Source organism: Oncorhynchus tshawytscha, linkage group LG16, assembly GCF_018296145.1.
Source record: "Oncorhynchus tshawytscha isolate Ot180627B linkage group LG16, Otsh_v2.0, whole genome shotgun sequence".
In the NCBI taxonomy this organism is placed as follows: domain Eukaryota; kingdom Metazoa; phylum Chordata; class Actinopteri; order Salmoniformes; family Salmonidae; genus Oncorhynchus; species Oncorhynchus tshawytscha.
In genome coordinates, this window is record NC_056444.1 from 68,174,981 (window position 1) to 68,197,410 (window position 22,430).

The 22,430-nt window shown below is 45.0% G+C and overlaps 1 protein-coding gene across 5 annotated transcripts; it reads right to left on the reverse strand.

The window, feature by feature from the left end:
- Positions 1 to 90: 90 nt before the first annotated feature.
- Positions 91 to 22,123, reverse strand: LOC112216185 (lysine-specific demethylase 5C). Of its 5 annotated transcripts, none has more exons than XM_042299532.1 (28): positions 21,444 to 22,123; positions 19,684 to 19,831; positions 19,362 to 19,439; positions 19,086 to 19,208; positions 18,723 to 18,893; positions 18,379 to 18,510; positions 12,972 to 13,031; positions 11,796 to 11,919; positions 11,395 to 11,660; positions 10,792 to 10,950; positions 9,742 to 9,861; positions 9,462 to 9,620; positions 9,076 to 9,257; positions 8,705 to 8,867; positions 8,476 to 8,595; positions 8,162 to 8,356; positions 7,710 to 7,891; positions 7,486 to 7,610; positions 7,203 to 7,350; positions 7,006 to 7,090; positions 6,496 to 6,869; positions 6,208 to 6,346; positions 5,779 to 5,958; positions 5,420 to 5,539; positions 3,238 to 4,087; positions 2,832 to 3,031; positions 1,424 to 1,612; positions 91 to 1,269 (listed from the first exon to the last, which is right to left on the reverse strand). In XM_042299532.1, exons 1-28 carry the CDS (start codon positions 21,446 to 21,448, stop codon positions 1,261 to 1,263), a joined length of 4,806 nt encoding a protein of 1,601 aa, XP_042155466.1. In that variant the 5' UTR covers positions 21,449 to 22,123; the 3' UTR covers positions 91 to 1,260. The 5 variants fall into 5 exon arrangements, with proteins under 5 accessions (XP_042155466.1, XP_042155465.1, XP_042155464.1 ...); XM_042299531.1 differs by having other exon boundaries at positions 11,395 to 11,657; positions 18,379 to 18,513; XM_042299530.1 differs by having other exon boundaries at positions 18,379 to 18,513.
- Positions 22,124 to 22,430: the final 307 nt, after the last annotated feature.

A 22,430-nucleotide genomic window follows, 5' to 3' on the forward strand; every position in this document is an offset into this window, starting at 1 on the left:
GGTGTACTGATCCCTTCAGCAGCAGAAATATTTTTCAATATGCTGTCAAATAATTGAATAGAAAGGACAAGAGGGACAGGAGTCAAAAGATTCCTAAAACAATTCTAAACCTTTATTTTCTAACAAGAGTGAAAAACAAAAAAAGGTAAACATTGAAATGAAAAGTTTATACACAAACTCGACCACTGCGTGTCTGCAATATCAATAATAATAATAATAATAATAATTCGAACCCAGAGGAGACAAAGTAAATTGTGATAGAAGTGAAGTGTTACTTTAGTTTGGAAGGAGAGGGAAGAAAGTTGAGGAACAGACTGAAAAACAGGACAGAGAATCAAATAATTAGTCTGAGGGGCGAAATCATAGAATGAAAACAAATGAGTCAGTGGTGACAGAGAGATAGAATGTGAGAGAGGTGAGAGGTACAGATACCTATTTTGGGAAAGTAGCACCAAAAACATGAATGCCTGTTTTTCACACTTCCCAAAACATCCAAAATGGGCTTTATTGAAAATGCAAAGTCCCCCCCCAACAGCCCAGCCTTAAACAAGAACCAATACAAAACAAATACAAGCATTACCACGGTGACCATTATCACCTAGGATACAATGTCATTCACAACCTTCCAACGAACTGAACTTCAGCGTTAAGTTAGCTTCATGTCCAAAATCCCAAGAAAAATGGATCATGAAATAATTCATTCCTATTTCAGTAAGTGGGTAAACGACTGGACCTCCTTGTCTGTCTGTGTTCGACAGGCTTGTGTCAAACTAGCATTTAATATAGCTGAGAACACATAGCATATTGACTGACTGAGTAACAGACTGACCTCAGAACTGGATCCCTAATTAAGACCAAGATAACTGCTCTCCTATGACAATGCCAGCCAGCTTACACTCCAAAACACTTTCACAGGGAGGATGGAGGGAGGTAGATAGAGAGAAAGAGGGAGGGGGTGTAAAGTACAGGGCAAAAGAGAGGAATGTGCTGGTATGTTCAAGGGGGATGGAGAATGAGACAGGAGTGTAGAATCTAGATGTAGGATCTCAGAAAGAGAATCAGTGTTAGTGTTTGAATGTGATAGGCGCGGGAGCTGTATAGAGGGGGGTAGGCAGGGGAGCTGTATAGAGGGGGTGGGCAGGGGAGCAGCCTGCATTTCTTTCCACAGTTTGACAATGTCTTTCCGCCCAGGATCTGTCCATTCTATCCCTCTCCAAACGTTTGACCATTCTTTACTCCAGAGCTGCATCCATAACCATATCACAAGATCTGAGTGAGAGAAAGCGAGAGAAGCACGAGTTAAACTGGTTAACCTTTTTTAAAACATGTATTATAACTAATGTATATATTTCATGAACAAAATTGAGGTGGGTCTAACAGAATATAAACAAAAATAAGAAAACAAAGCGAGGAGGTCAGTTACCTCGGGGTGTGTCTGGATGGGTATGTGAGGGGGTGTGTGGTTGAGGGGACAGGTCTTCTTGCACTCCGAGGCGTCCAGCGACCGGGGTGTTCCCTCCACCCCTGTGACGCCCCTCTGGCTCTTCCTCTTCCTCTTGGAGTCTTTAGCCCGCCCCCCACGGCCTGCTCCCTTCTGCTCCTGGAGCTCAATCTAAGGACAGGGGTCAGCACAAAAACATGATCCACTACATAACCAAAAGTATGTGGATACCTGTTCGTCAAACATCTCAGTCCAAAACCATGAGCATTAATATAGAGTTAGTCCCCCCTTTGCTGCTATAACAGCATCCACTCTTCTGGGAAGGCTTTCCACTAGATGTTGGAACATTGCTGCTGGGATTTGCTTCCATTTAGCCACAAGAGCATACATGACGTCGAGCAGTGATGTTGGGCGATTAGGCCTGGCTCACAGTCGGCGTTCCAATTCATCCCAAAAGGTGTTTGATGGGGTTGAGGTCAGGGCTCTGTGCAGGCCAGTCAAGTTCTTCCACACCAATTTCGACAAACCATTTCTGTATGGACATTGCTTTGTGCATGGGGGCATTGTCATGCTGAAACAGGAAAGAGACTTCCCCAAACTGGAAGCACAGAATCGTCTAGAATGTCATTGTACGCTGTATCATTAAGCTTTTCCTTCCCGTCTCCCGAAACATGAAAAACCACCCCACACCATTATTCCTTCTCCAAACTTTACAGTTGGCACTACGCATTGGGTCAGGTAGCATTCTCCTGGCATCCGCCAAATCCAGTCGGACTGCCAGATGGTGAAGCATGATTCATCACTCCAGGGAACACGTCTCCACTGCTCCAGAGTCCAAGGCGGCGTGCTTTACACCACTCAAGTCGATGCTTGGCATTGAGCATGGTGATCTTAGGCTTGTGTGCAGCTGCTCGGCCACAGAAACCCATTTCATGAAGCTCCCAACGAACAGCTCGTGGTGACGTTGCTTCCAGAGGCAGTTTGGAACTGTGTTGCAATCTAGGACAGACGATTTGTGTGCGCTAAGCGCTTTAGCGATCCCGTTCTGTGAGCTTGTGTGACCTACCACTTCGCGGCTGAGCAGTTGTTGCTCCTAGACGTTACCACTTCACAATAACAGCACTTACAGTTGACCGGGGCAGAAATTTGACGAACTGACTTGTTGGAAAGGTGGCATCCTATGACAGTGCCACATTGAAAGCCACTAAGCTCTTCGGTAAGGCCATTCCACTAATTTGAAGGGGTGTCCATACAAACAAGTATCTTCCCACACTTCAGTGTTTTAAAGTAATTGAGCTAACTATTACTAAATTGTACATTTCAACACCACCATAGGAGTTAAGCTAATACAACATACACAGCTAAAGTTAGAGGTTTCCTAGTCTCTCACCAGTATGAGTGTTCTGAGTGTTTGTCTGTGTGGCTCTAAAGCAGCCTGCAGGACTCTGTGAATGGTGCTGGTCTGGTCCAGAGACACCTCCAGCAGGTCTCCCTCTAGCTGTAACTCCTCTAGCTGGGTCCTGGTGGTCAGGGACAGCTCTATCACCGGGCCTTTTAGTGATGGGACCAGCGGCAGCAGAGAGCCCACACCTGGGTGGAGGTACGAAGGGATAAAGTCAGATAGATGGCGCACGTGTGTGTGTGTGTGTGTGTGTGTGTGTGTGTGTGTGTGTGTGTGTGTGTGTACACACACAGGGGTACAGTCAGATACATGGTATGAGTCTACAGTAAAGGGCTACATTCAGACAGGGGAAAAAGTTACATCATGGACTGGAGTTCAAATGTTGTCTACTAACCTGTAACATTGTGGTGAGACTTTACTTTTTTGCTTACGCCGTTTTCACATCCAGCCTGCATGCCGCCATTCATCTCTTTCTTTAGGGTCTTCTTGGGAGAGTTCTCCTCTGTGAGGTCTATCACTCCATCTCCTTCTCCTCCCTCTGAATCTGATAGCACTATCACCGACTCACAGTTCCCTTTCTTCCCGTCCTCCTCCTCCTCCTCCCTGTGAGGCTGGTTCTGTTTAAGCTCCTGCAGCTTCTCTAGTGCCCCCTGTATCTCTGGGCTGTCCAGTGCCTCCTTGGCACGCCCCTGCCAGGTGATGGCCCTCTCTGTGAGACACTGCAGAGCCTCTCCCTCTGGCAGACGGACAGGCAGCCTCTGGAGCGCCACCAGCAGGGCCAGGATGGTCTCCAGACGCGGGCGCCGCGAGCGCTGGCACCGCGGACACAGGAAGCGTGAGTCCCAGTCCCACCAGCAGAGGGGGTTGGTGGGGTGCCCTGAGGAGGGCAGGAGGGAGGGGAACGGGACACACCCACCATGGAACCAGTCTTTACACAGGTGGCAGCGCAGCAGAGGGGGGCGTGGCGCCCGGCCACACACACACACTGACTGAGGAGGAGTGCTGCTGCCTGTCGTTGTGTGGTTACTGTCCCCGTTCTCCTTTCCACAGTTCTCAGAGTGGAGGGCTGTGTCTAGCTCCATGGGGTCCTCCCCCCACCTCCCACCTCCATTTTCCTTGTCCTCCCGCTCTGTCTTGATCTCTTTCTCAGCCTTCTTCTCCACACCTGGTTTAGACAGGTTGACCTTCTGGAGCCTCAGCAGAGCCTCTTTCTCCTGGTGCTCTCCCTCTTTAAACGCCATCACCTAGAGGGACAGACACAGATTATGCACTGCCCTGTACTTTTAAGTAATTGTCTCATGTCTTGTCTAGTTGTCATCTCTGCCTTTTGTTTGTATTAGTCTGAGGCCCCGTTGTAGCCCTAATAGAAACTGTTGACAAATCAAGTTGTTTGAATTTGGTTATGACATACCGACACCTGCAATGTTCCCTCAAAATTGTGAAAATGATTTGCAACTTCCAAGCGTTTACAGTAAACACTGAGGTTTTATCCACTAAGTTAGTTTCAAACAGTGGTTGAGTAGGCTACTGTGGCTATTTGATCATAATGTAGGCCTGCCAGTGGACTACCATCAAAAACAATGGAGAAGATGCATAGCAAAACATTTTAACATGGAAATAGCTGTTCTATCATTCAGCCTATGGTAGCGACAATGTGTGGTGTTCAATGTAGGCCTACATTCCATGAGACTTGAAAAAAAACATGCAGGGCTTGACAGTGACCTGTTTATCCACTTCTCCTTGGCTGAAGGATGTGACTGAAAATGTGTTGCTTGATGCAAGAAACCACATTACAAAATAAACTGCATTAATATTCCCATACCATTATTACAGAGAACAAGACAAATTATACTACCCTCTGCCTATTGGCTAAATACAACACTTCCCCCTTGAAGCCAAAAAAAAGCTCTTTACCGGACTGGCTTTTCAAAGATAGAAATCTACACGTGTTGTGTTCCTGTAGGAAGCAATCATTCCCCTATTGCTGACTACAAATCTATAACTGAGCTAATAACACACTAACTAGCAAAGGATATGAACAAATGTGCACATGCAGCTCTCGCTTTGATCTCAAAACAAGCACATCTACTCACGACCGCTCATCCTGTAAACAGTCCAGTTGGCTCAGATCCATATATAGCAAGGGTCTAGTTGCATATAGTCCTACTGCAGCTCTGATTAGTTATGCCAAACAGGTCTGTGGAGGGTTGAATCGTGCCTGTCAATGCAATAAAATCCTACTCTCATGGGTTCTGCCTTACTAAGTTTGACATACTAAGCCTTGCATAGTTCGTTTTGTTTCGATATGTCATATTGAAAGTGGCTAATGTTGATTCGATCACAATTCCCACAGTAAAAAGAAACGTTGATAGTGTTAACTAAGGAGAAAAACTCTAGGAAGTTGAGTGGAGTTCAATCTCGTGCTTCTTTGCGCAGGCTAATATTACTTCTGCGCGGCAGTCCCAGAATGCTGCGTGCCCATGTGTAGCTTAGAGGGAACATTGGACACCGGTAAATAACACACTAGAACTTGACAGCCATAATGTCTGGCTAGGCCAGACTCTATACAGACTCACAATGGCACCAGGGTCTCTCAGATCCTGAGCAGAGAGGCCCAGAGTGTTGGTATCTGGGTCACCTAATGGATCTGTCTCTTCTCCCCTCTCCTTACGTTTCTCCACACACGGACACAACACCTGCAGCAAGAAAAAGATGTGATGATGCTGTTAGTAAGACCCACACATTCACAGACAAATTAAAATTAGGGCTAACACTAACAATATTCACATGCACCCAATTCACAGTCAGTCTCTCACTCTTTCTGGTGTTCCCTGAAGTGTTAGTGATTGATATGTGCGGCAAATAACAATCTTAACCACTGTAGATAAAGAACTAAAAAGGCTCACAAACGCACTCCACCCCTGGCCTCTCTGACCTGTAGCAGGCTGTGCTGGCTGCTCTTCTTCAGGAAGGTCTTGGAGGCCTTGTCTCTCCAGGAGTGGGCGCTGGCTACCTGCAGCTCCAGCTGCCTCAGCTCCTCCATCCTGACAGGGAGGTCTCTCCCTATCGCCACCAAGCCCTCCAGGTCATCCAGACACGGGTAGTGCTCCCCATTCTACAGTACACACACGGGAGAGGAAGAGAAGGGGAGGTTAATGGAGGACAAGCCAGGGTTACATTCAGCAGGGCACAACATTGTGGAACATTCACATGTATTATGTTGAACAAACATGCCTCTGACATTCACAATAAATAATTCACATCCGCTGTATTTATGCATTTTCTATCTGCGACATTCCACAACGGTTGCCTATTGAACGTGGATATAAGTTTATAACAGACAGCAGGAGTTGGTTCTACTTGCCTGGATCTCCTCCAGGTCAGTGACCCAGGCCTTGGCTCGGCTCAGACAGCCCTGGAGAGACAGGATGTTGGGCAGCTTGACTGGGATGAGCTGGGCCTCGTTTACTATGGCATCCAGGGTGGACAGAGGGTGCTTCTGCCTGCAATCACACCAGGAGAGAGAGGGGACATTAGGAAGAGCAGACAACCTGAGAGCTTGTGTGTAAGTGAGAGAGAGAGAGAAAGAGTGACCGATTGAGTGAGACAGTGAGGAGAAAGAGAGATTCAGTATGAGTCATGTGTCCCTCACCGTTGCTCCAGGCAGATCTGGGCCTTCTCCTCCCATCGTTCTGCTATAGTCAGGAGCTCCTGAAGCTCTGCCATGGCTGTTTCCACCGAGACGCTCTGGGGAACATTGCAGCCCACCTCCATCAAGTTCCTGAGGACCGCCAGGGTCATCTCACCGCCCTCGGGCCCCAGGGTCTGCCGCACCTCGCCCAGCCAGCGGCCCTGCTCCTGCAGCCCCTTAAGGAGCTCACACTCTGGGGCATCGACCGGCAGGCCAGCCCCCTTCTCCAACAGGGCCTGCAGTTGTTCTGGGGGAGCGGAGTCTCGCCGCCAGTCCCGGTCGCTCACTAGAGCCCGGGACTGAGTCTGGAACTCTTCTATTGTACGCAGGACTGCCTGAGAGAGAGAGGGAATTAAAAAAGGAATGAAAGGAAGTAGGGGAGGAAGAGCGGTGTGAAAATTAACAACATTCCAGCTACAGCAGGTTTACTGGTTTCCTCTGGGGGCTCAGATCTAGCTGGTGGATACTGACCTGTACGTCCTCCAGCTGGCTCATCACACAGGGCAGGTTCTCCATCTTCTCCACTAGAGCCTTCAGCTCTGCCAGAGTCATCCTCCTACAAACACATACACAATAGTGTGTGCTACTGTGGGTATGTCATTGAGCAGTCCAATGCAGTTGTGGGTATGGCAGTGTTCGATATGATTTAGGTCATGTGAGTGTGTTACCTGGTCTGTGTCTTGTTGAGAAGTTCAGTGCTTGTCTGCTGACAGTTATGTGTGTCAGTGAGGACAGTGTTGAGTCTCTGGAGCAGCTCGTTGTCAGGGAACTTCTTCTCTGCTGCCTCTGCCTTCAGGACCTCCAGGTCTGTGATGCCTGGAGTTAAAACACAGTCCGAGTCATTACACACCTTTTGGAACAGTTGTTATTCTCACCCATCTAACTCACACAATTCTAGAACAGTGTGTTCTACCTTCCCATCTTATGGGTTGTGTCTATGGCATTTCTCACCTATCTTGTTGCCCTCTTCCTGCTCCAGAGCCTCTTTCACTCTGTTGGCCCAGGAATCAAACACCTCGGCTCGCACTTTGAGCCGATGTAACATGGCAAACAGCTCATCCAGAGTGTACCTGTACCTGGTAGGGAGGAGGAAGAGACAGGTGAGGCGCTAGTGGTAAACAAACTAAACGTGGAGAGAAAGAGAGACTCACACAGAGACAGTGGGTCAGTAGTACCTGAGGTAGAGCTTGTCTGTGGGGCAGCTACAGAGGTCCTGTGTGTGGTAGAGACAGACGAGGCGTTCAGGGCAGTTGGAACAGGCCAGGGCAGACAGGAAGCAGGTCGTCTTGCAATTATCACACTGCCTCTCGTCATCAGGCAGCAGCTCGAACGCCTCCCTCTCTGCCTCTGTGATACCCTGAAAGACCACGACACACAGGGCTTTAGGAAACCACGACACATGGAAGAGCAACACTGTATACCTTGATGACAGTCAGTATTATGCAAGATACCACAACAAACACCAACATATCTAAGAAACTCATAAACCACAGACAACATTACGCAAGAAACCACAACAATCAAATTGCTCCCACAAACCAGTCATTTTATTTACTGCTGAAGTCAGTGACCAAATCACAGATAGTCCTGTCTTTCACACGCTCAACTTCTAGATTAATAGTCTCACCCTCTCCAGCAGGCCCTTGCGTAGCTTCCTTTCCTCCTGGACGATGATGAACATCTCTCTGTGCGTGGCAGCGGCCAGGTTGAGGTCCAGCTTCTCAGGGCAGGCGGCCATCTTACAGGTCAGCTCCTCGTGAGAGAAAACACAGTACCGCCGCAGACGACGGTAGTGCTCGATACAGGAGCGCCCTGCAGGCAGCTGGCGGAGGGAAGGGAGAGAAACAGACAGAGGGAAACAGAGGGAGAAAGAGAAAACCAAGGGGAAATTAAGAATTTTGAAAAGACTACATAAAAACACCCATTGGAATAGAGGCATACCCAGTCTGCAGTGCAGAAGTTAACGGCTTCAGCAAAATTATATCCCTGATTGAAGCCGCTGTGGTAAGCCCTGGGGAACGTGATGACAAACTCGCCAGCACACTGGTTGGTGCGTACAACCTGTCAATCAAATGGAAAGGAGGTTATCAGCATGGACATTTCTCACAGTATTATCGATCATCACTAGAATATGAAGATGTGTGTGATGTGTACATGTGTCATTACTCACTGGGACCCCGTGAGACATGAGGATGTTGGGGTTCATAATAGTAACCAGCTGGTGGAGGAGGTCAGGCTGGGACTCAAACAGCTCTGGGGTCAGCTTCTTCATCACCTCTTCTAACCGTTCTGCTGCTACAGAGGGAACCCCGTACCACGTCTTAGGCTCACCCCTGCAGGAGGAGGGGGCAGAGAAGGGAACAGCTTTAGTCACACTAACAATATCTATCAGTCAGTACATCTAGAATGCTGTATAAAGACAGTGGACCTTAAAGGACAATCATCTCAACCATCTACAGATGAACTGCCTATTCATTTCTCATGTCTCCTGTACGGTTTGTAACTTGTCCTGTGGTGTGTGGTAGTTAGTGTCCTATTTACCAGTGCAGGTAGTTGATGGAGTAGCTCCAGTGGTCTTCGATGTGCCAGCAGAAGGCTGAGAATACCATGCCCACGTACAGCCAGGGCACCTTCATACCAGAGATATCGGCGTTGATGTGGCACAGCACCGACTGCTCCAGCACCGGCATCACATTCAGGTTCCAGCCGCTGCGGGCATAATCCTGCAGACAGAGGACCATGTACAGGTAATGGTTTAGAGGAACTGTATATAGTGTTACATGAAGTAATAGTAAATAACTTTGTAAATCCCTCAATTAGGGGAAACAGAACCATGTAGAGAAACTGGCATATGAAGACCTACAGGAGTGAAATGAGCAGTTGACTTAAGGAGAGACAGAAAGGAAGATCGTTTTGTAGCTAGTTACCGCTTCCTCTTGTGAGAGGTTCTTCTTGCCATTGTTCATGGGGAATCCACTGCCAAACTCTTTAGAATGGATGTCGGCGCCATACTCCACTGTCACATCCTCCTCTATGCTACTAACCAAGCGCCAGAACTCTTTCTCCACCAGCTCTGTAGGAACCATCTTCACACACAAAGGTTGTTACTAACAAGATAAAAACTCAACCGATGTTCAGAATGAATAACAGTTTCTGTCCACATCAGAGTAAAGCATTTGTCTTTTAGGTTTGTACAGGGCTACGTACATGGACAGGCATATTGAAGTAGTCTGCTTTGTATGTGTCTGCCATCTCCCCAAAACTCTGCAGGGTGTATTCTCTGGTAGCCTGCTCAAAACCGAAGGCCTCCGCTGGTCTTTTACACTCCTACGGGGAAGTAGAGGAGAGGCCGACATGAGGACATTGAAGAGATGGATTGGACAGAGGCAAAGAAAATAATTACAGATGAATATAATGCTAAGTTGATTCCCAGTGATTTTCCTAACTGGTTTACTTAAGTGATAATGCCCTCGAAGCCGGTGTTTGAAGGATATATTGGCACGTGTCAATATATCCTCTAAAACACCAGCTTCAAGGACATTATGACTTTTAGACAACGGGTTACCAACATATTAAAATAATGATTGACATATTTTTCATTAAAAACATTATTTTGATTCATTTAATTAATACTATTTCATCATTCCACGAGATATAGACCCACCTGTTGTATAAACGTCAAGCCTGTGTTTTATTTTGTGTTACAATTTTATAAATCACTATTTGTTTGTTCGACATAGTGGGATTGTGTCTTAAATTAATTATGTGACGATTTGCAGTGAAAATGATTTCTTGCGCAATTGCCAATAGAATAACCATGGTAAATGTAGGTACATTTACAGTCAAGCAATGTCATGTCGTGTGGTCCTAAAATCAAGTCTTCATTTGTGAGCTAGTTACCGGTGCTTAGCAACCAATTAACAAATAAAAATTATCTTATCCATATGTTCATATAACGTAACCTGCCCAGTCTCCACTTTATCAGCAAACTTGTCTAAACAGCATGCACAAAAAAATGTGCACTACGTCATCACACACAGCCTTTTATTTACAACAAAGTCAGCCTGAAAGAACCACCTCTGGTGGGGATATTTTTGTATGCAGATTTTATAATATTCACATAAAAATCTGTCGCAAATTGGATGGAAACCTAGCAACTAACTCCGCAGGTTAAAATAGACTGGCTGGCTGCACCCACATAGAATGATGTTTGTTTGACACAACAGGATGCTGTGGTTCTCCATGACTCTCTCTCACCTCAGCCACACACTTGGGGCAGCGCCAGTTGCCCTTGGGGGCTTCAGTGAGGGGGGGCAGTAGACAGAAGGTGTGGTAGTTGTCGTCACAACCGTCACACAGCAGGAGCTTCTCATCCTCGTCGCCACGGCCACACATCCGACACACAAACGAATCCACCTTAGCAGAAACCAGAACAGATTAGTGAGATGGAATTTAAGTTCTCCATTTAAATTGACAGTAAAAAGCATGAATTGGCATACACCCAGTTGTTGGAAAGTTGCTAACTAACGGAATAGTACATTTAAATGTTTTATCCATTAAATTATTGGGCGCAGATACAGTGAGTATACCAAACATTAAGAACACCTTCCTAATATTGAGTGGTAAATCCCCCCCCCCGCCACACCCACCCAGTGTAGTGTTCAACGATCTTTGTTTTTCCATTTAAAATGTCCATCCTTATGATTAGATTATCTATAACATCTGATTTAGGATCAGATAATAGAGGGCTGGATTCCCAGACAGAGATTCTCCAGTGATCACGCTCCTCAGTACAGGATTAGTCTTAATCCGTCTCTGGGCAACCGGCCCATAAGGGTGAATTGAAACTAGGCCACTTACAAACTGGGGGTTGCTGAGGTTACGTCTCAACCTCATGGTCATCTTGGTGCAGGGCCCATCACCGTTAGGGTCGTCTTGGTCCTTTTCATCATGTCTGTCTCCACCATCATCCTCTTTCTTCACTTTATTCTTGACCGTGACATCAGAAGGAGGCGGTGGCGTGGGGGTGACTGTGCTGGAGTCTCCCTCTTTGACCTCTCCTGGTTCCTCCTTGTCCTGGACCGCAGCAACTGCATCACGGACAGTCACAGTCTGAGGCAGCTCTTCTGGAAGGAGACCAGCAGTAACCTTACCCAGCATTCAACACAGACTGACTTGATAAGAGACTGCATCTGAAATTGCACCGTATTCTACTTTTTCCAGACACACCCAGTGGTGAGGGAGGGGGTGAGTTGTTTTACCTTTCTTGGGGATGCTCTTATTCCTGGGAACCAGTCCTAGCCCCATCATCTTAGGCCCTGCCCCGTAGATTTGTAGTTTCTTCAGCTCAGGGTTCTTCTCTATGTCCTCCTCTGTGGGGTCAGGCTAGGGGACAGAGGTTGAAGGTCAGTAAGGAGATGTGGAGGTAGCAACTCCAATACACTTTCAACTATACTGAGAGGGAATGGAGAAGCAGAAGGGACAAGGAATCAGGAGAGAGTGAGGATGAGGGAGAATATCAGCAACTGACATACTAGAGGAGAGAACTGGCTAAGAGAGTAGAAACACTACCAGTACATCTGTGACAATTGAGTTATTAAACAAAGGTAAAGACACACCACTCTTATAGCAAAAGCAACAAAACACGCACCTACACACACTTAGCAACAAAGGAAACTAATTTGGGGAACCAACATACAAGTTAACTGAGCTAAACAGTGGTCACATTTTTATATAAAAACACCAACAAAGCGGTAGTGAGGTGTCCTCGGCCTCAGATCCTAAATCTATAAAAGTGTGTTTCTAACTTCTGAAGGGGCAATGCTTGAGGCCATGAATGTAAAAGGCTTCTTTTGCATATTCCAAATATTTGACTTACTCCCAAATTAAACTGTCTAACAGGGTTTTTGCCAAACACAACCTACCGGTTTTTAACTGAGTGGTGCACTCTAATAGAACACATGCAGTCACAATAGCACTGCAGCAGACCGGGGTATGAAAGCGTTAACAGTCAACAGCAACGCAATGATGCACAGAGACCTAGCAGTAAAGCCACCCAAGAAAAGTACAAATGAGAGCAAGAGACCGAGAGAGAGATCGAGAGATTGAGAGAAAGATCACTGATTTCACAAACAAGGACAGGTGAGACCGCTTAATGCTGATGCAGTTACACAGGCTGTTTCCAGGAACAAACAGTCTGAGTGGGCGTGTGAGTGGAATAAGGGCTAAACACAGATAAAGCTTGATGCCAGGCTGATGAATGGTGAGGTTTGTCAATAGTTATAAAACGAGAGCAAAGGGCGCCTGGCACAAAATGAAGGTCGAGAGACAGAGGGGTTTGTTTCTAAAGAAACAGAGCCAGCTAGAGAGACGGGGCGAGAAGAGAGCCAGGAAGGAGCGAGAGCGGGTAGGCGCATTGCACTCAAGAGAGACAGTACCGATGCAGAGATGTGTTGAGAGCCAGTAGTGAGAGGGTGGGAGGCAGAATCCTCTGGACCCTGCATGGGGAGACAACAGCAACAATGGACTGAGACAGGAGGAGGAAAAAGAGGAGCTGAGAAAAATAAAAAATAAAGTAATTGAAGGGAACAGGGCTGAGTGGAAAAAAGGCATATGGAGAGAGATGGATAACATCAAATATATAGGCCTAGGTGTGGGACAGCAATGTGCTAGCCAAATACAATTGTGCTTGTATTGATAACGTCACAAGCACTTTTTGATCTGTATATACAGTGGGGCAAAAAAGTATTTAGTCAGCCACCAATTGTGCAAGTTCTCCCAGTTAAGATGAGGCCTGTAATTATCATCATAGGTACACTTCAACTATGACAGACAAAATGAGAAAAGAAAAAAAATCCAGAAAACCACATTGTAGGATTTTTAATGAATTTATTTGCAAATTATGGTGGAAAATAAGTATTTGATCACCTACAAACAAGCAAGATTTCTGGCTCTCACAGACCTGTAACTTCTTCAAGAGGCTCCTCTGTCCTCCACTCATTACCTGTATTAATGGCACCCGTTTGAACTTGTTATCAGTATAAAAGACACCTGTCCACAACCTCAAACAGTCACACTCCAAACTCCACTATGGCCAAGACCAAAGAGCTGTCAAAGGACACCAGAAACAAAATTGTAGACCTGCACCAGGCTGGGAAGACTGAATCTGCAATAGGTAAGCAGCTTGGTTTGAAGAAATCAACTGTGGGAGCAATTATTAGGAAATGGAAGACATACAAGACCACTGATAATCTCCCTCGATCTGGGGCTCCACGCAAGATCTCACCCCGTGGGGTCAAAATGATCACAAGAACGGTGAGCAAAAATCCCAGAATCACACGGGGGACCTAGTGAATGACCTGCAGAGAGCTGGGACCAAAGTAACAGAGCCTACCATCATTAACACACTACGCCGCCAGGGACTCAAATTCTGCAGTGCCAGACGTGTCCCCCTGCTTAAGCCAGTACATGTCCAGGCCCGTCTGAAGTTTGCTAGAGAGCATTTGGATGACAACGAAGAAGATTGGGAGAATGTCATATGGTCAGATGAAACCAAAATAGAACTTCTTGGTAAAAACTCAACTCGTTGTGTTTGGAGGACAAAGAAATCTGAGTTGCATCCAAAGAACACCAAACCTACTGTGAAGCATGGGGGTGGAAACATCATGCTTTGAGACTGTTTTTCTGCAAAGGGACCAGGACGACTGATCCGTGTAAAGGAAAGAATGAATGGGGCCATGTATCGTGAGATTTTGAGTGAAAACCTCCTTCCATCAGCAAGGGCATTGAAGATGAAACGTGGCTGGGTCTTTCAGCATGACAATGATCCCAAACACACCACCCTGGCAACGAAGGAGTGGCTTCGTAAGAAGCATTTCAAGGTCCTGGAGTGGCCTAGCCAGTCTCCAGATCTCAACCCCATATAAAATATTTGGAGGGAGTTGAAAGTCTGTGTTGTCCAGCAACAGCCCCAAAATATCACTGCTCTAGAGGAGATCTGCATGGAGGAATGGGCCAAAATACCAGCAACAGTGTGTGAAAACCTTGTGAAGACTTACAGAAAACGTTTGACCTCTGTCATTACCAACAAAGGGTATATAAACAAAGTATTGAGATAAACTTTTGTTTTTGACCAAATACTTATTTTTCCACCATAATTTGCTAATAAATTCATTAAAAAATCCTACAATGTGATTTTCTGGATTTTTCCCCCTCATTTGTCTGTCATAGTTGAAGTGTACCTATGATGAAAATTACAGGCCTCTCATCTTAAGTGGGAGAACTTGCACAATTGGTGGCTGACTAAATACTTTTTTGCCCCACTAACTGAGCACTCAGAACACACAGCACACAGAGTTCAATAATTAGAGCAGCAAATGAAAACAAGTACAGGACGCATACAGGTAGCTACAATGTTCAATGGTAGGTGTGACAAAATTAACAAACCGAGACAGGAGAAAGAGAGACGGGTATAGAGCAGACCTACCCCACTATTAAATGAGTCAAAACAGGAACATTTTACGTCGGGCTAGAAATTAATGAGGAAATTATCTTAGAGAAAAAAAATGTCCTCATGTGTGCTACCCTTATAGAATCCCCATACTTTAACAATGACAGCTTCTCCAACCCAGGCTTAAGGACATGTACTAGTCTGTGGCAACCTAAATGACTAGAACTGGACAAGAACCTGACACCCTCAGCACACAGGGAGACAAACACCCACCTGGAGGTGACAGCATTCCCTCCTTCATATGCCCCCCTAGACACAACTACGACAACATAACCAACAAAAACGGGTCATAACTCCTGCAGCGTTGTCGAACACCATAGTATTCCCCTTGTCAATGGTAGGCTTCGAGGTGACTAGTATGGTAAGTACACCTATAGCTCATCTCTTGGCAGTAGTACTGTAGACTACTTTATCACTGACCTCAACCCAAACTCTCGTCGAGCGTTTAGTCAGTCCAGAGACACCCCTATCAGATCACAGCAAAATCACACTACTTGAACAGAGCTATGCTCAAATCATGGAGGTATCAGAGCCAAAGGAACAGAATAATGTTAAGAGATGAAAGGAAAATAGTGTGGAAATTTACCAAAAAACTATTAGGCAACAACAAATTCTAGACAATTTCCTGGACAAAAGGCTTCACTGTAATAGTGAAGGAGTGTAAGAGCTGGGACACAGATTAAATTAATGACTAATTTGGCCTATTGACATTTAAAATAGATTATGTTATGAATACGACAATAACATACACTACATGACAAAAAGTATGTGGACACCTGCTTGTCGAACATCTCATTCCAAAATCATGGGCATTAATATGGAGTTGGTCCCCCCTTTGCTGCTATAACAGCCTCTACTCTTCTGGGAAGGCTTTCCACTAGATGGAACATTGCAGCAGGGGCTTCCATTCAGCCAGAAGAGCATTAGAGTGGTCTGGCACTGATGTTGGGAGATTAGGCCTGGTTCGCAGTCGGTGTTCCAATTCATCCCAAAGTGTTCGATGGGGTTGAGGTCAGGGATCTATGCAGGCCAGTCAAGTTCTTCAACACCAATCTCAACAAATTGTTTCTGTATGGACCTTGCTTTGTGCACACAAGCATTGTCATGCTGAAACAGGAAAGAGACTTCCCCAAACTGTTGCCACAAAGTTGGAAGCACAGAATCGTCTAGAATGTCATTGTACGCGGTATCGTTAAGATTTCCCTTCGCCTAGCCCGAACCATGAAAAAACAGCCCCAGACCATTATTTCTCCCACACCAAACTTTTCGGTTGGCACTATGCATTGGGGCAGGTAGTGTTCTTTTGGCATCCGCCAAACCCAGATTCGTCCGTCGAACTACCAGATGGTGAAGTGTGATTCATCCCTCCAGAGAACGCGTTTCCGCTGCTCCACAGTCCAAGGCGGCGTGCTTTACACCACTCAAGCCGACGCTTGGCATTGAGCATGGTGATCTTAGGCTTGTGTGCGGCTGCTCAGCCATGGAAACCCATTTCATGAAGCTCCCGACAAACAGTTATTGTGATGACGTTGCTTCCAGAGGCAGTTTGGAACTCTGTAGTGAGTGGACTGACAAATGTTTTTACACGCTACGCGCTTCAGCACCCGATGGTTCTGTTCTATGAGCTTGTGCTGCCTACCACTTCGAGGTTGAGCTGTTGTTGCTCCTAGGCATTTCCACTTCACAATAACAGCATTTACAGTTGACCGGGGCAGCTCTAGCAGTATTTACTTTGCCACCATGGCCTTTTTTGCCTTTACCTCCCTTCTCACCTCATTTGCTCACATTGTATATAGACTTGTTTATACTGTATTATTGACTGTATGTTTGTTTTACTCCATGTGTAACTCTGTGTCGTTGTATCTGTCGAACTGCTTTGCTTTATCTTGGCCAGGTCGCAATTGTAAATGAGAACTTGTTCTCAACTTGCCTACCTGGTTAAATAAAGGTAAAATAAATAAATAAATAAAAATGACGGTGCCACGTTGAAAGTCACTGAGCTTTTGAGTAAGGTCATTCAAATGCCAATGTTTGTTTATGGAAATTGCATGGCTGTGTGCTTGATTTTATATACTGGTCAGCAACGGGTGTGGCTGAAATAGCAGAATCCCCTGATTTGAAGGTGCATCTTCACACACACACAAAAAAAAGTATCTGCAAAATGAGAAGTGAGGTGTTTATTGCCAAAAGAAGAGACATGTATAATTATACAAATGCAACAATACATTTATTGGGCCTTATTCTATGGATTTCACATGATTGGGAATACAGATATGCATCCGTTGGTCACAGATAACTTCAAAAATGGGCAACAGGACCTCGTGATAAAACGCAATTGTATTCGCTGTCCATAGCTTATGCCTGTCCATTCCATAACCCCACCAAGGGGCACTCTGTTCAAAACGCTCACCCACACAACGCCATACACAGGGTCTGCGGTTATGAGACCAGTTGGATGTACTGCGAAATTCTCTAAAAACGAAGTTGGAGACTGCTTATGGTAGAGAACTGAAAATTAAATTATCTGGAAAAAGCTCTGGTGGACATTCATGCAGTCAGAATGCCACTGCATAATCCCTCAAAACTTGAGACACCTGTGGCATTGTGTTGTGTGACAAAACTGCACATTTTAGAGTGGCCTATTGTCCCCAGCACAAGGTGCACCAGTGTGATGACCATGCTGTTTAATCAGCTTCTTGATATGCCACACCTGTCCAGTGGACAGATTATCTTGGCAAAGGAGAAATTCTCACTAACAGAGATGTAAATAAATGTGCGCACAATTTGAGAGAAATAAGACTTTTGTGCATATGGAAAATGTCTGGGATCTTTTATAAGAGCTCATTAAACATGGGACCAACACTTACATGTTGCGTTTATATTTTTGTTTAGTGTACATGATTATATGGGCGTATGATACAAGTTTAACTCCATGACTACTATTCAAGTACTAACAAAATCCATCACTGATAGTCCACATAGATAATAACATCTACGAATGCAACATGATGTGTTAATGGCAGGTGTTGTTCTCCCCAAGGTATTACACTGACAGCTCTGTAATAACCAGAGTAGAGTACTATTTTTTCCACTTCCTGTTCTCAGAAGGCAGCACATCACCCAATGAATAGATTTGGCTATTTATAGATTATGGGTGTTGATTATTCAGTGGTGGAATGTGAGTGCTTACATGAATGATCAACACGATCATGGCAATGGGTAAAAAACTTCTGTTAAGATCTGTGAAAAAGGTTTTTAAATAGCACACACACAAAGGGTGACAGTGTTAAAAGGGAATATATTAAGTCATTGTGGACTGTGTGCCCATAACTCACGTCTGGCTGGAGGCGATTGGCTCGGCGTCCGTAGCTGCTCATCTTGGAAGGCTGGACAGACTGGCGTAGGGGGATGGAGTGGGGCTTGTATTCTCTATCCACCTCTTCCCCATCATATAGCTTTGGCTTAGTCTGCTACACAGACAAATCCTGGGGTTAAACCCTGTTCTACTTCATGACTATGGATGGACACCATTTATTAACAGCGCAACTATCTTAACAAATAATGAATGCAAGTCATGTAGGTCAATGCATGTCAAATTCTATTTGATAGATCATAAGTTGATAGATCGCTTGTGTAAGCACAAAAGAGCAGGAGCAAAGTGGGTGAGTGTAGCGTTTACCGGCAGGCTGGCCCCAGCATGAAACACCTCAAAGGGGTAGACAATCCTCTCGTAGTGTGAGCGCAGGAGGGAGCCAATGTTCCTGCCAGTTGGGTAACCAAGCTTCTGGGCCACACGAGCCCAACGCCGCTCCTTACTGACTATATCAAACCCTCCCTCCTCTATCACAACCTACAGCACAAAATAATACAGTAAGTGTACAGTCAGCTCAGTTTTAATGGCTTAATAAGTACAGTTGAAGAGTGTTAGCAATAGTAAGATCTATCACAATTTTGAAAATAATGTCTTTTTTTTGTTATACTGAAGTAAGACATGCAACAGGGGGTTTATTGAGAAATGACATGAGTCAGTCAGCTCCAGCACCTTGGACAGGCTGAAAAGGTCCAAGATACGCCTCTCGATGTTTGGGATCTTGAGGGAGGATCCCTGGATCTCCCAGAACTTGGCAATCCGGTCCAAGTAGTTCAGCTTGACTCGGGTCTCCGCCTGAGGAGAGGGGGGTCAGGAGTTAATATGATTAGATGGAGTGAAAAAAAAATTGAATCTTTGAGTCAACCAGAACAAGTGACTTCTAGAACAGTTATTCAATATCAAGACTCAACCATTCAATGATACAACATAGGATGGAGAGAGACAAACCTCTAGCTCATTGAGTCTCTGTATACGGGGTGTGAAGCGGAAACTATCCACCTCCACAGCAAAGGGTGGCTGCCAGTCCTGTAGGGGAAAGGGAACTCTTTGATCAATGTCTGTTTGATGTAAACACTTGTCATTCTGTCTCCTGCAATCTCAAGCCTTTGCTCAGCTTGTAAGAGAGAAAGAAGACATTACTTTTGTGGTGTGCTGGACACAAATAACAGTGAGACTACATCAGATTGGTTACGGTTGGCGGAAAACAACCGCATTCAACTCTACAGGTTTCAATGGGTTAAATGATAGATGCGTATCAGTAAACACTTACAGCAGGAGGACGAATCTTGCAGATTCCAGACTTCTCTGCAATTGGACGGATCTTGGCAATATAGCCCAGGGGATCCTGAAACTCCTCCCATGATGGCTCGAACACTGGGCACTCAGGAGGCGGCACAAAGTCTTCCCCCTCCATCGCCCTGGCAAAAGGTAAGGCCAAGAATCAGCATGTCAAGTCACCACACAGTGAAGCAACTTATTTTGCAACTGTCTTAAGTGCTAATCAGAGTCCAAAGCGTGTACGCGACCGCAAAGCAGTGTTCTAGAAAATTGGATGGTTGCTTTTCATACTTTTTGAATTCTCTGCGCGGTTCAAGCAATTTCTCCAGCTGCCACCACATTCAAATGAATAGAGGACGCGTACGCAGAGGCGTTTGTTGGGAAGGTGTGCAGTTGGGCTATGCGTCTCCCACAGACGGTGGTCTCAGAGCCGTGTAGCTGTGTCACAATGTGCCGCCAGACTCCCTGCGTCTGTGTGCTTTGAATTACGCTTTATCACATCACCCAAATCTAAGATTGTTTATGTAATATTTGTAAACACATTCATATCTATCATAAAAATATATTTTTGTAACTTACAATCCTATCAATAGGGGACAAGAAACATGTTGAGACAAGTTCAAAATTAGGCTACGGGTCAAACAATCACATGGTCTTTTTCCCTTGGGATTACCCATTATTAAAAAGTTCATAAGTACAGCTCCATAAATCTAATTGTATACATTAACAGCGCTTCAGAGTATGTTTTTCATCAGCTCAAACAAAGAGAAAGGGGCCCAAGGGAGACAACCAACATTTGTGAATGGCCATTGTTTCACAAATCTTACATGATCCTTCTACTTGTGGATAACATTTTTGAATAGAATCCTGTTCTGATATTTGGAATAAGTAAACAGAGCATCATATAATCTAGTTAAACTGCATTTAGACATGCAGTCCAATTATTTTTTACACTAATTGGTCTTTTGACCAATCACAACAGATATTTTCACATAACTTTTTCAGAGCTGATCTGATTGGTCAAGAGACCAATTAGTGACAAAAATACCAGAATTGGGCTGCCTGTCTAAAACGCAGCCTATGACATCAAAAACCCAAGCCTGTTGTTAACCCAAGATGGGGGAGGAGTTCTATGTAACTGGTCACCCCTCCCCCTACCTTACAGCCACAACAAATAAAGCACTTCTTACATGGTGTCATGGATATGTCTCATAAGATGCATCAAGAGGTCAAATTGGTGTTCGGTTATCAATAGAAAATAACACACTAACAAATAATGGTGATATGAAAAAGTCCTACTGTCTGGGATGTGTTTTGTTTACTACAATTGATTTCACAAGAACTGAGGTATGTTATCTGAGAAGGCCTCCTACATTTCCTGTCAATAGAAAATAATGATAGACATTTGAGGAAGCTTAGTACTCAAATGTAGGGACAGATTCTCAAATTGTAAAGTCCCTAATCTCAACATACAGACGTCACAGGAGTTAAGGCTAAATTACTAAAACGGAAGGCCTGATTGCACCCATCCACTTAACAAGACCAAATATGGGAGCAATCCATCCAAGTTAGGTAACAAATTCATGTTGTCATTGTCAAACACCACACAATATGGGCCATTTGGCACATATGGGTCCTTGGTGACAAGCTAGGAAAATCAAGGAGTTTGTGATTTTTAGCAGCTTAACTAGTTAGCTAACTTACTTGATAAGATGTATATCTAACGTTATTAGACTAACTATATAGACTTACATCATTTTAGATAGCTGGTACTTGGACAGCAACTCTTCCTGACACGTTCAGCGTGGTCAAAGACGAAATAATGGATTCAGATGTCACCAATAAAGGGCCGTTTAGGTGTCTTGAAAGCTCACGGGGTCTATTGTTCAGCACTGGGTCACGATTAGGGTGGCTGAAGCGAACGGTCGTTATGGCCTCCACTTTTCAGCCCCCTCCCAGGCAGCACCTCCGGTCTCAGATATCACTGCAAATTGGCGTGGAAGTTTAACTTGACATATTGGTTACTTCTGTTTTGGACGTGTCCCAAGCCAGATGTGAATTGATTAATTTTATATCAAAATATTCCGGACAATCCCGTAGACACTTCCTTCTCCTGAGACTATCCTCCTTACTTTGTTGTTGTTTAGCTAGCTGTCGTTGGTTAGCTAGCTAACGTTAGCAAGCTAGGTCCAGTTAGCTCACGTAAAGTTGGCCGTTTTCAGCCTCGCTTCCCCCTTAGACCCACTTCTATTGATGTAGAAGTGTAAAGATTATCCACTTCAAAGACTCGTTTGCTTGTACAACGAGTGACTGTGAGAATTACGTCCCCATCAAATCAATTTGTGACCAATTTCGCTATCCCCCGTTCATCCTGTCCGTGTTAGACGCCATCTTAGTTTCATCATTGCCTAAGCACAACCTTAAATCTCTCAACTACTGACTACGACAGATTAGTTATTTGAGCGGAAGAGAGGGTAGGAATTAATCCCTCCACATTCGCCCGTTTATAGAAAGTAGTTCATAGACACATTTTCTCTTATCTTGACCTATTTCACGAATTATGATGCCCATTCACTGAATTGTATCACCAATATACGCATGGCTACATACAGTTAGTATATAGTTTAAAATGTGTGCCAATATTCAATGAATAAGAATGGCAGCAGACGGTACTGCACATTAATTCAGATGTGGAGGATGGCAGAGTTGCATGATGCATGCACGCAGGTACGTGACACG

Bases quoted from the DNA above. Each gene is read 5' to 3' on its own strand.
- LOC112216185 (XM_042299530.1), bottom strand. The intron at 9,621-9,741 runs GTACGTAGCCCT...TTGTGTGTGAAG, and splicing joins ACTTCAATATGCCTGTCCAT to ATGGTTCCTACAGAGCTGGT. The intron at 9,258-9,461 runs GTAACTAGCTAC...CTCTGTCTGCAG, and splicing joins ACCTCTCACAAGAGGAAGCG to GATTATGCCCGCAGCGGCTG.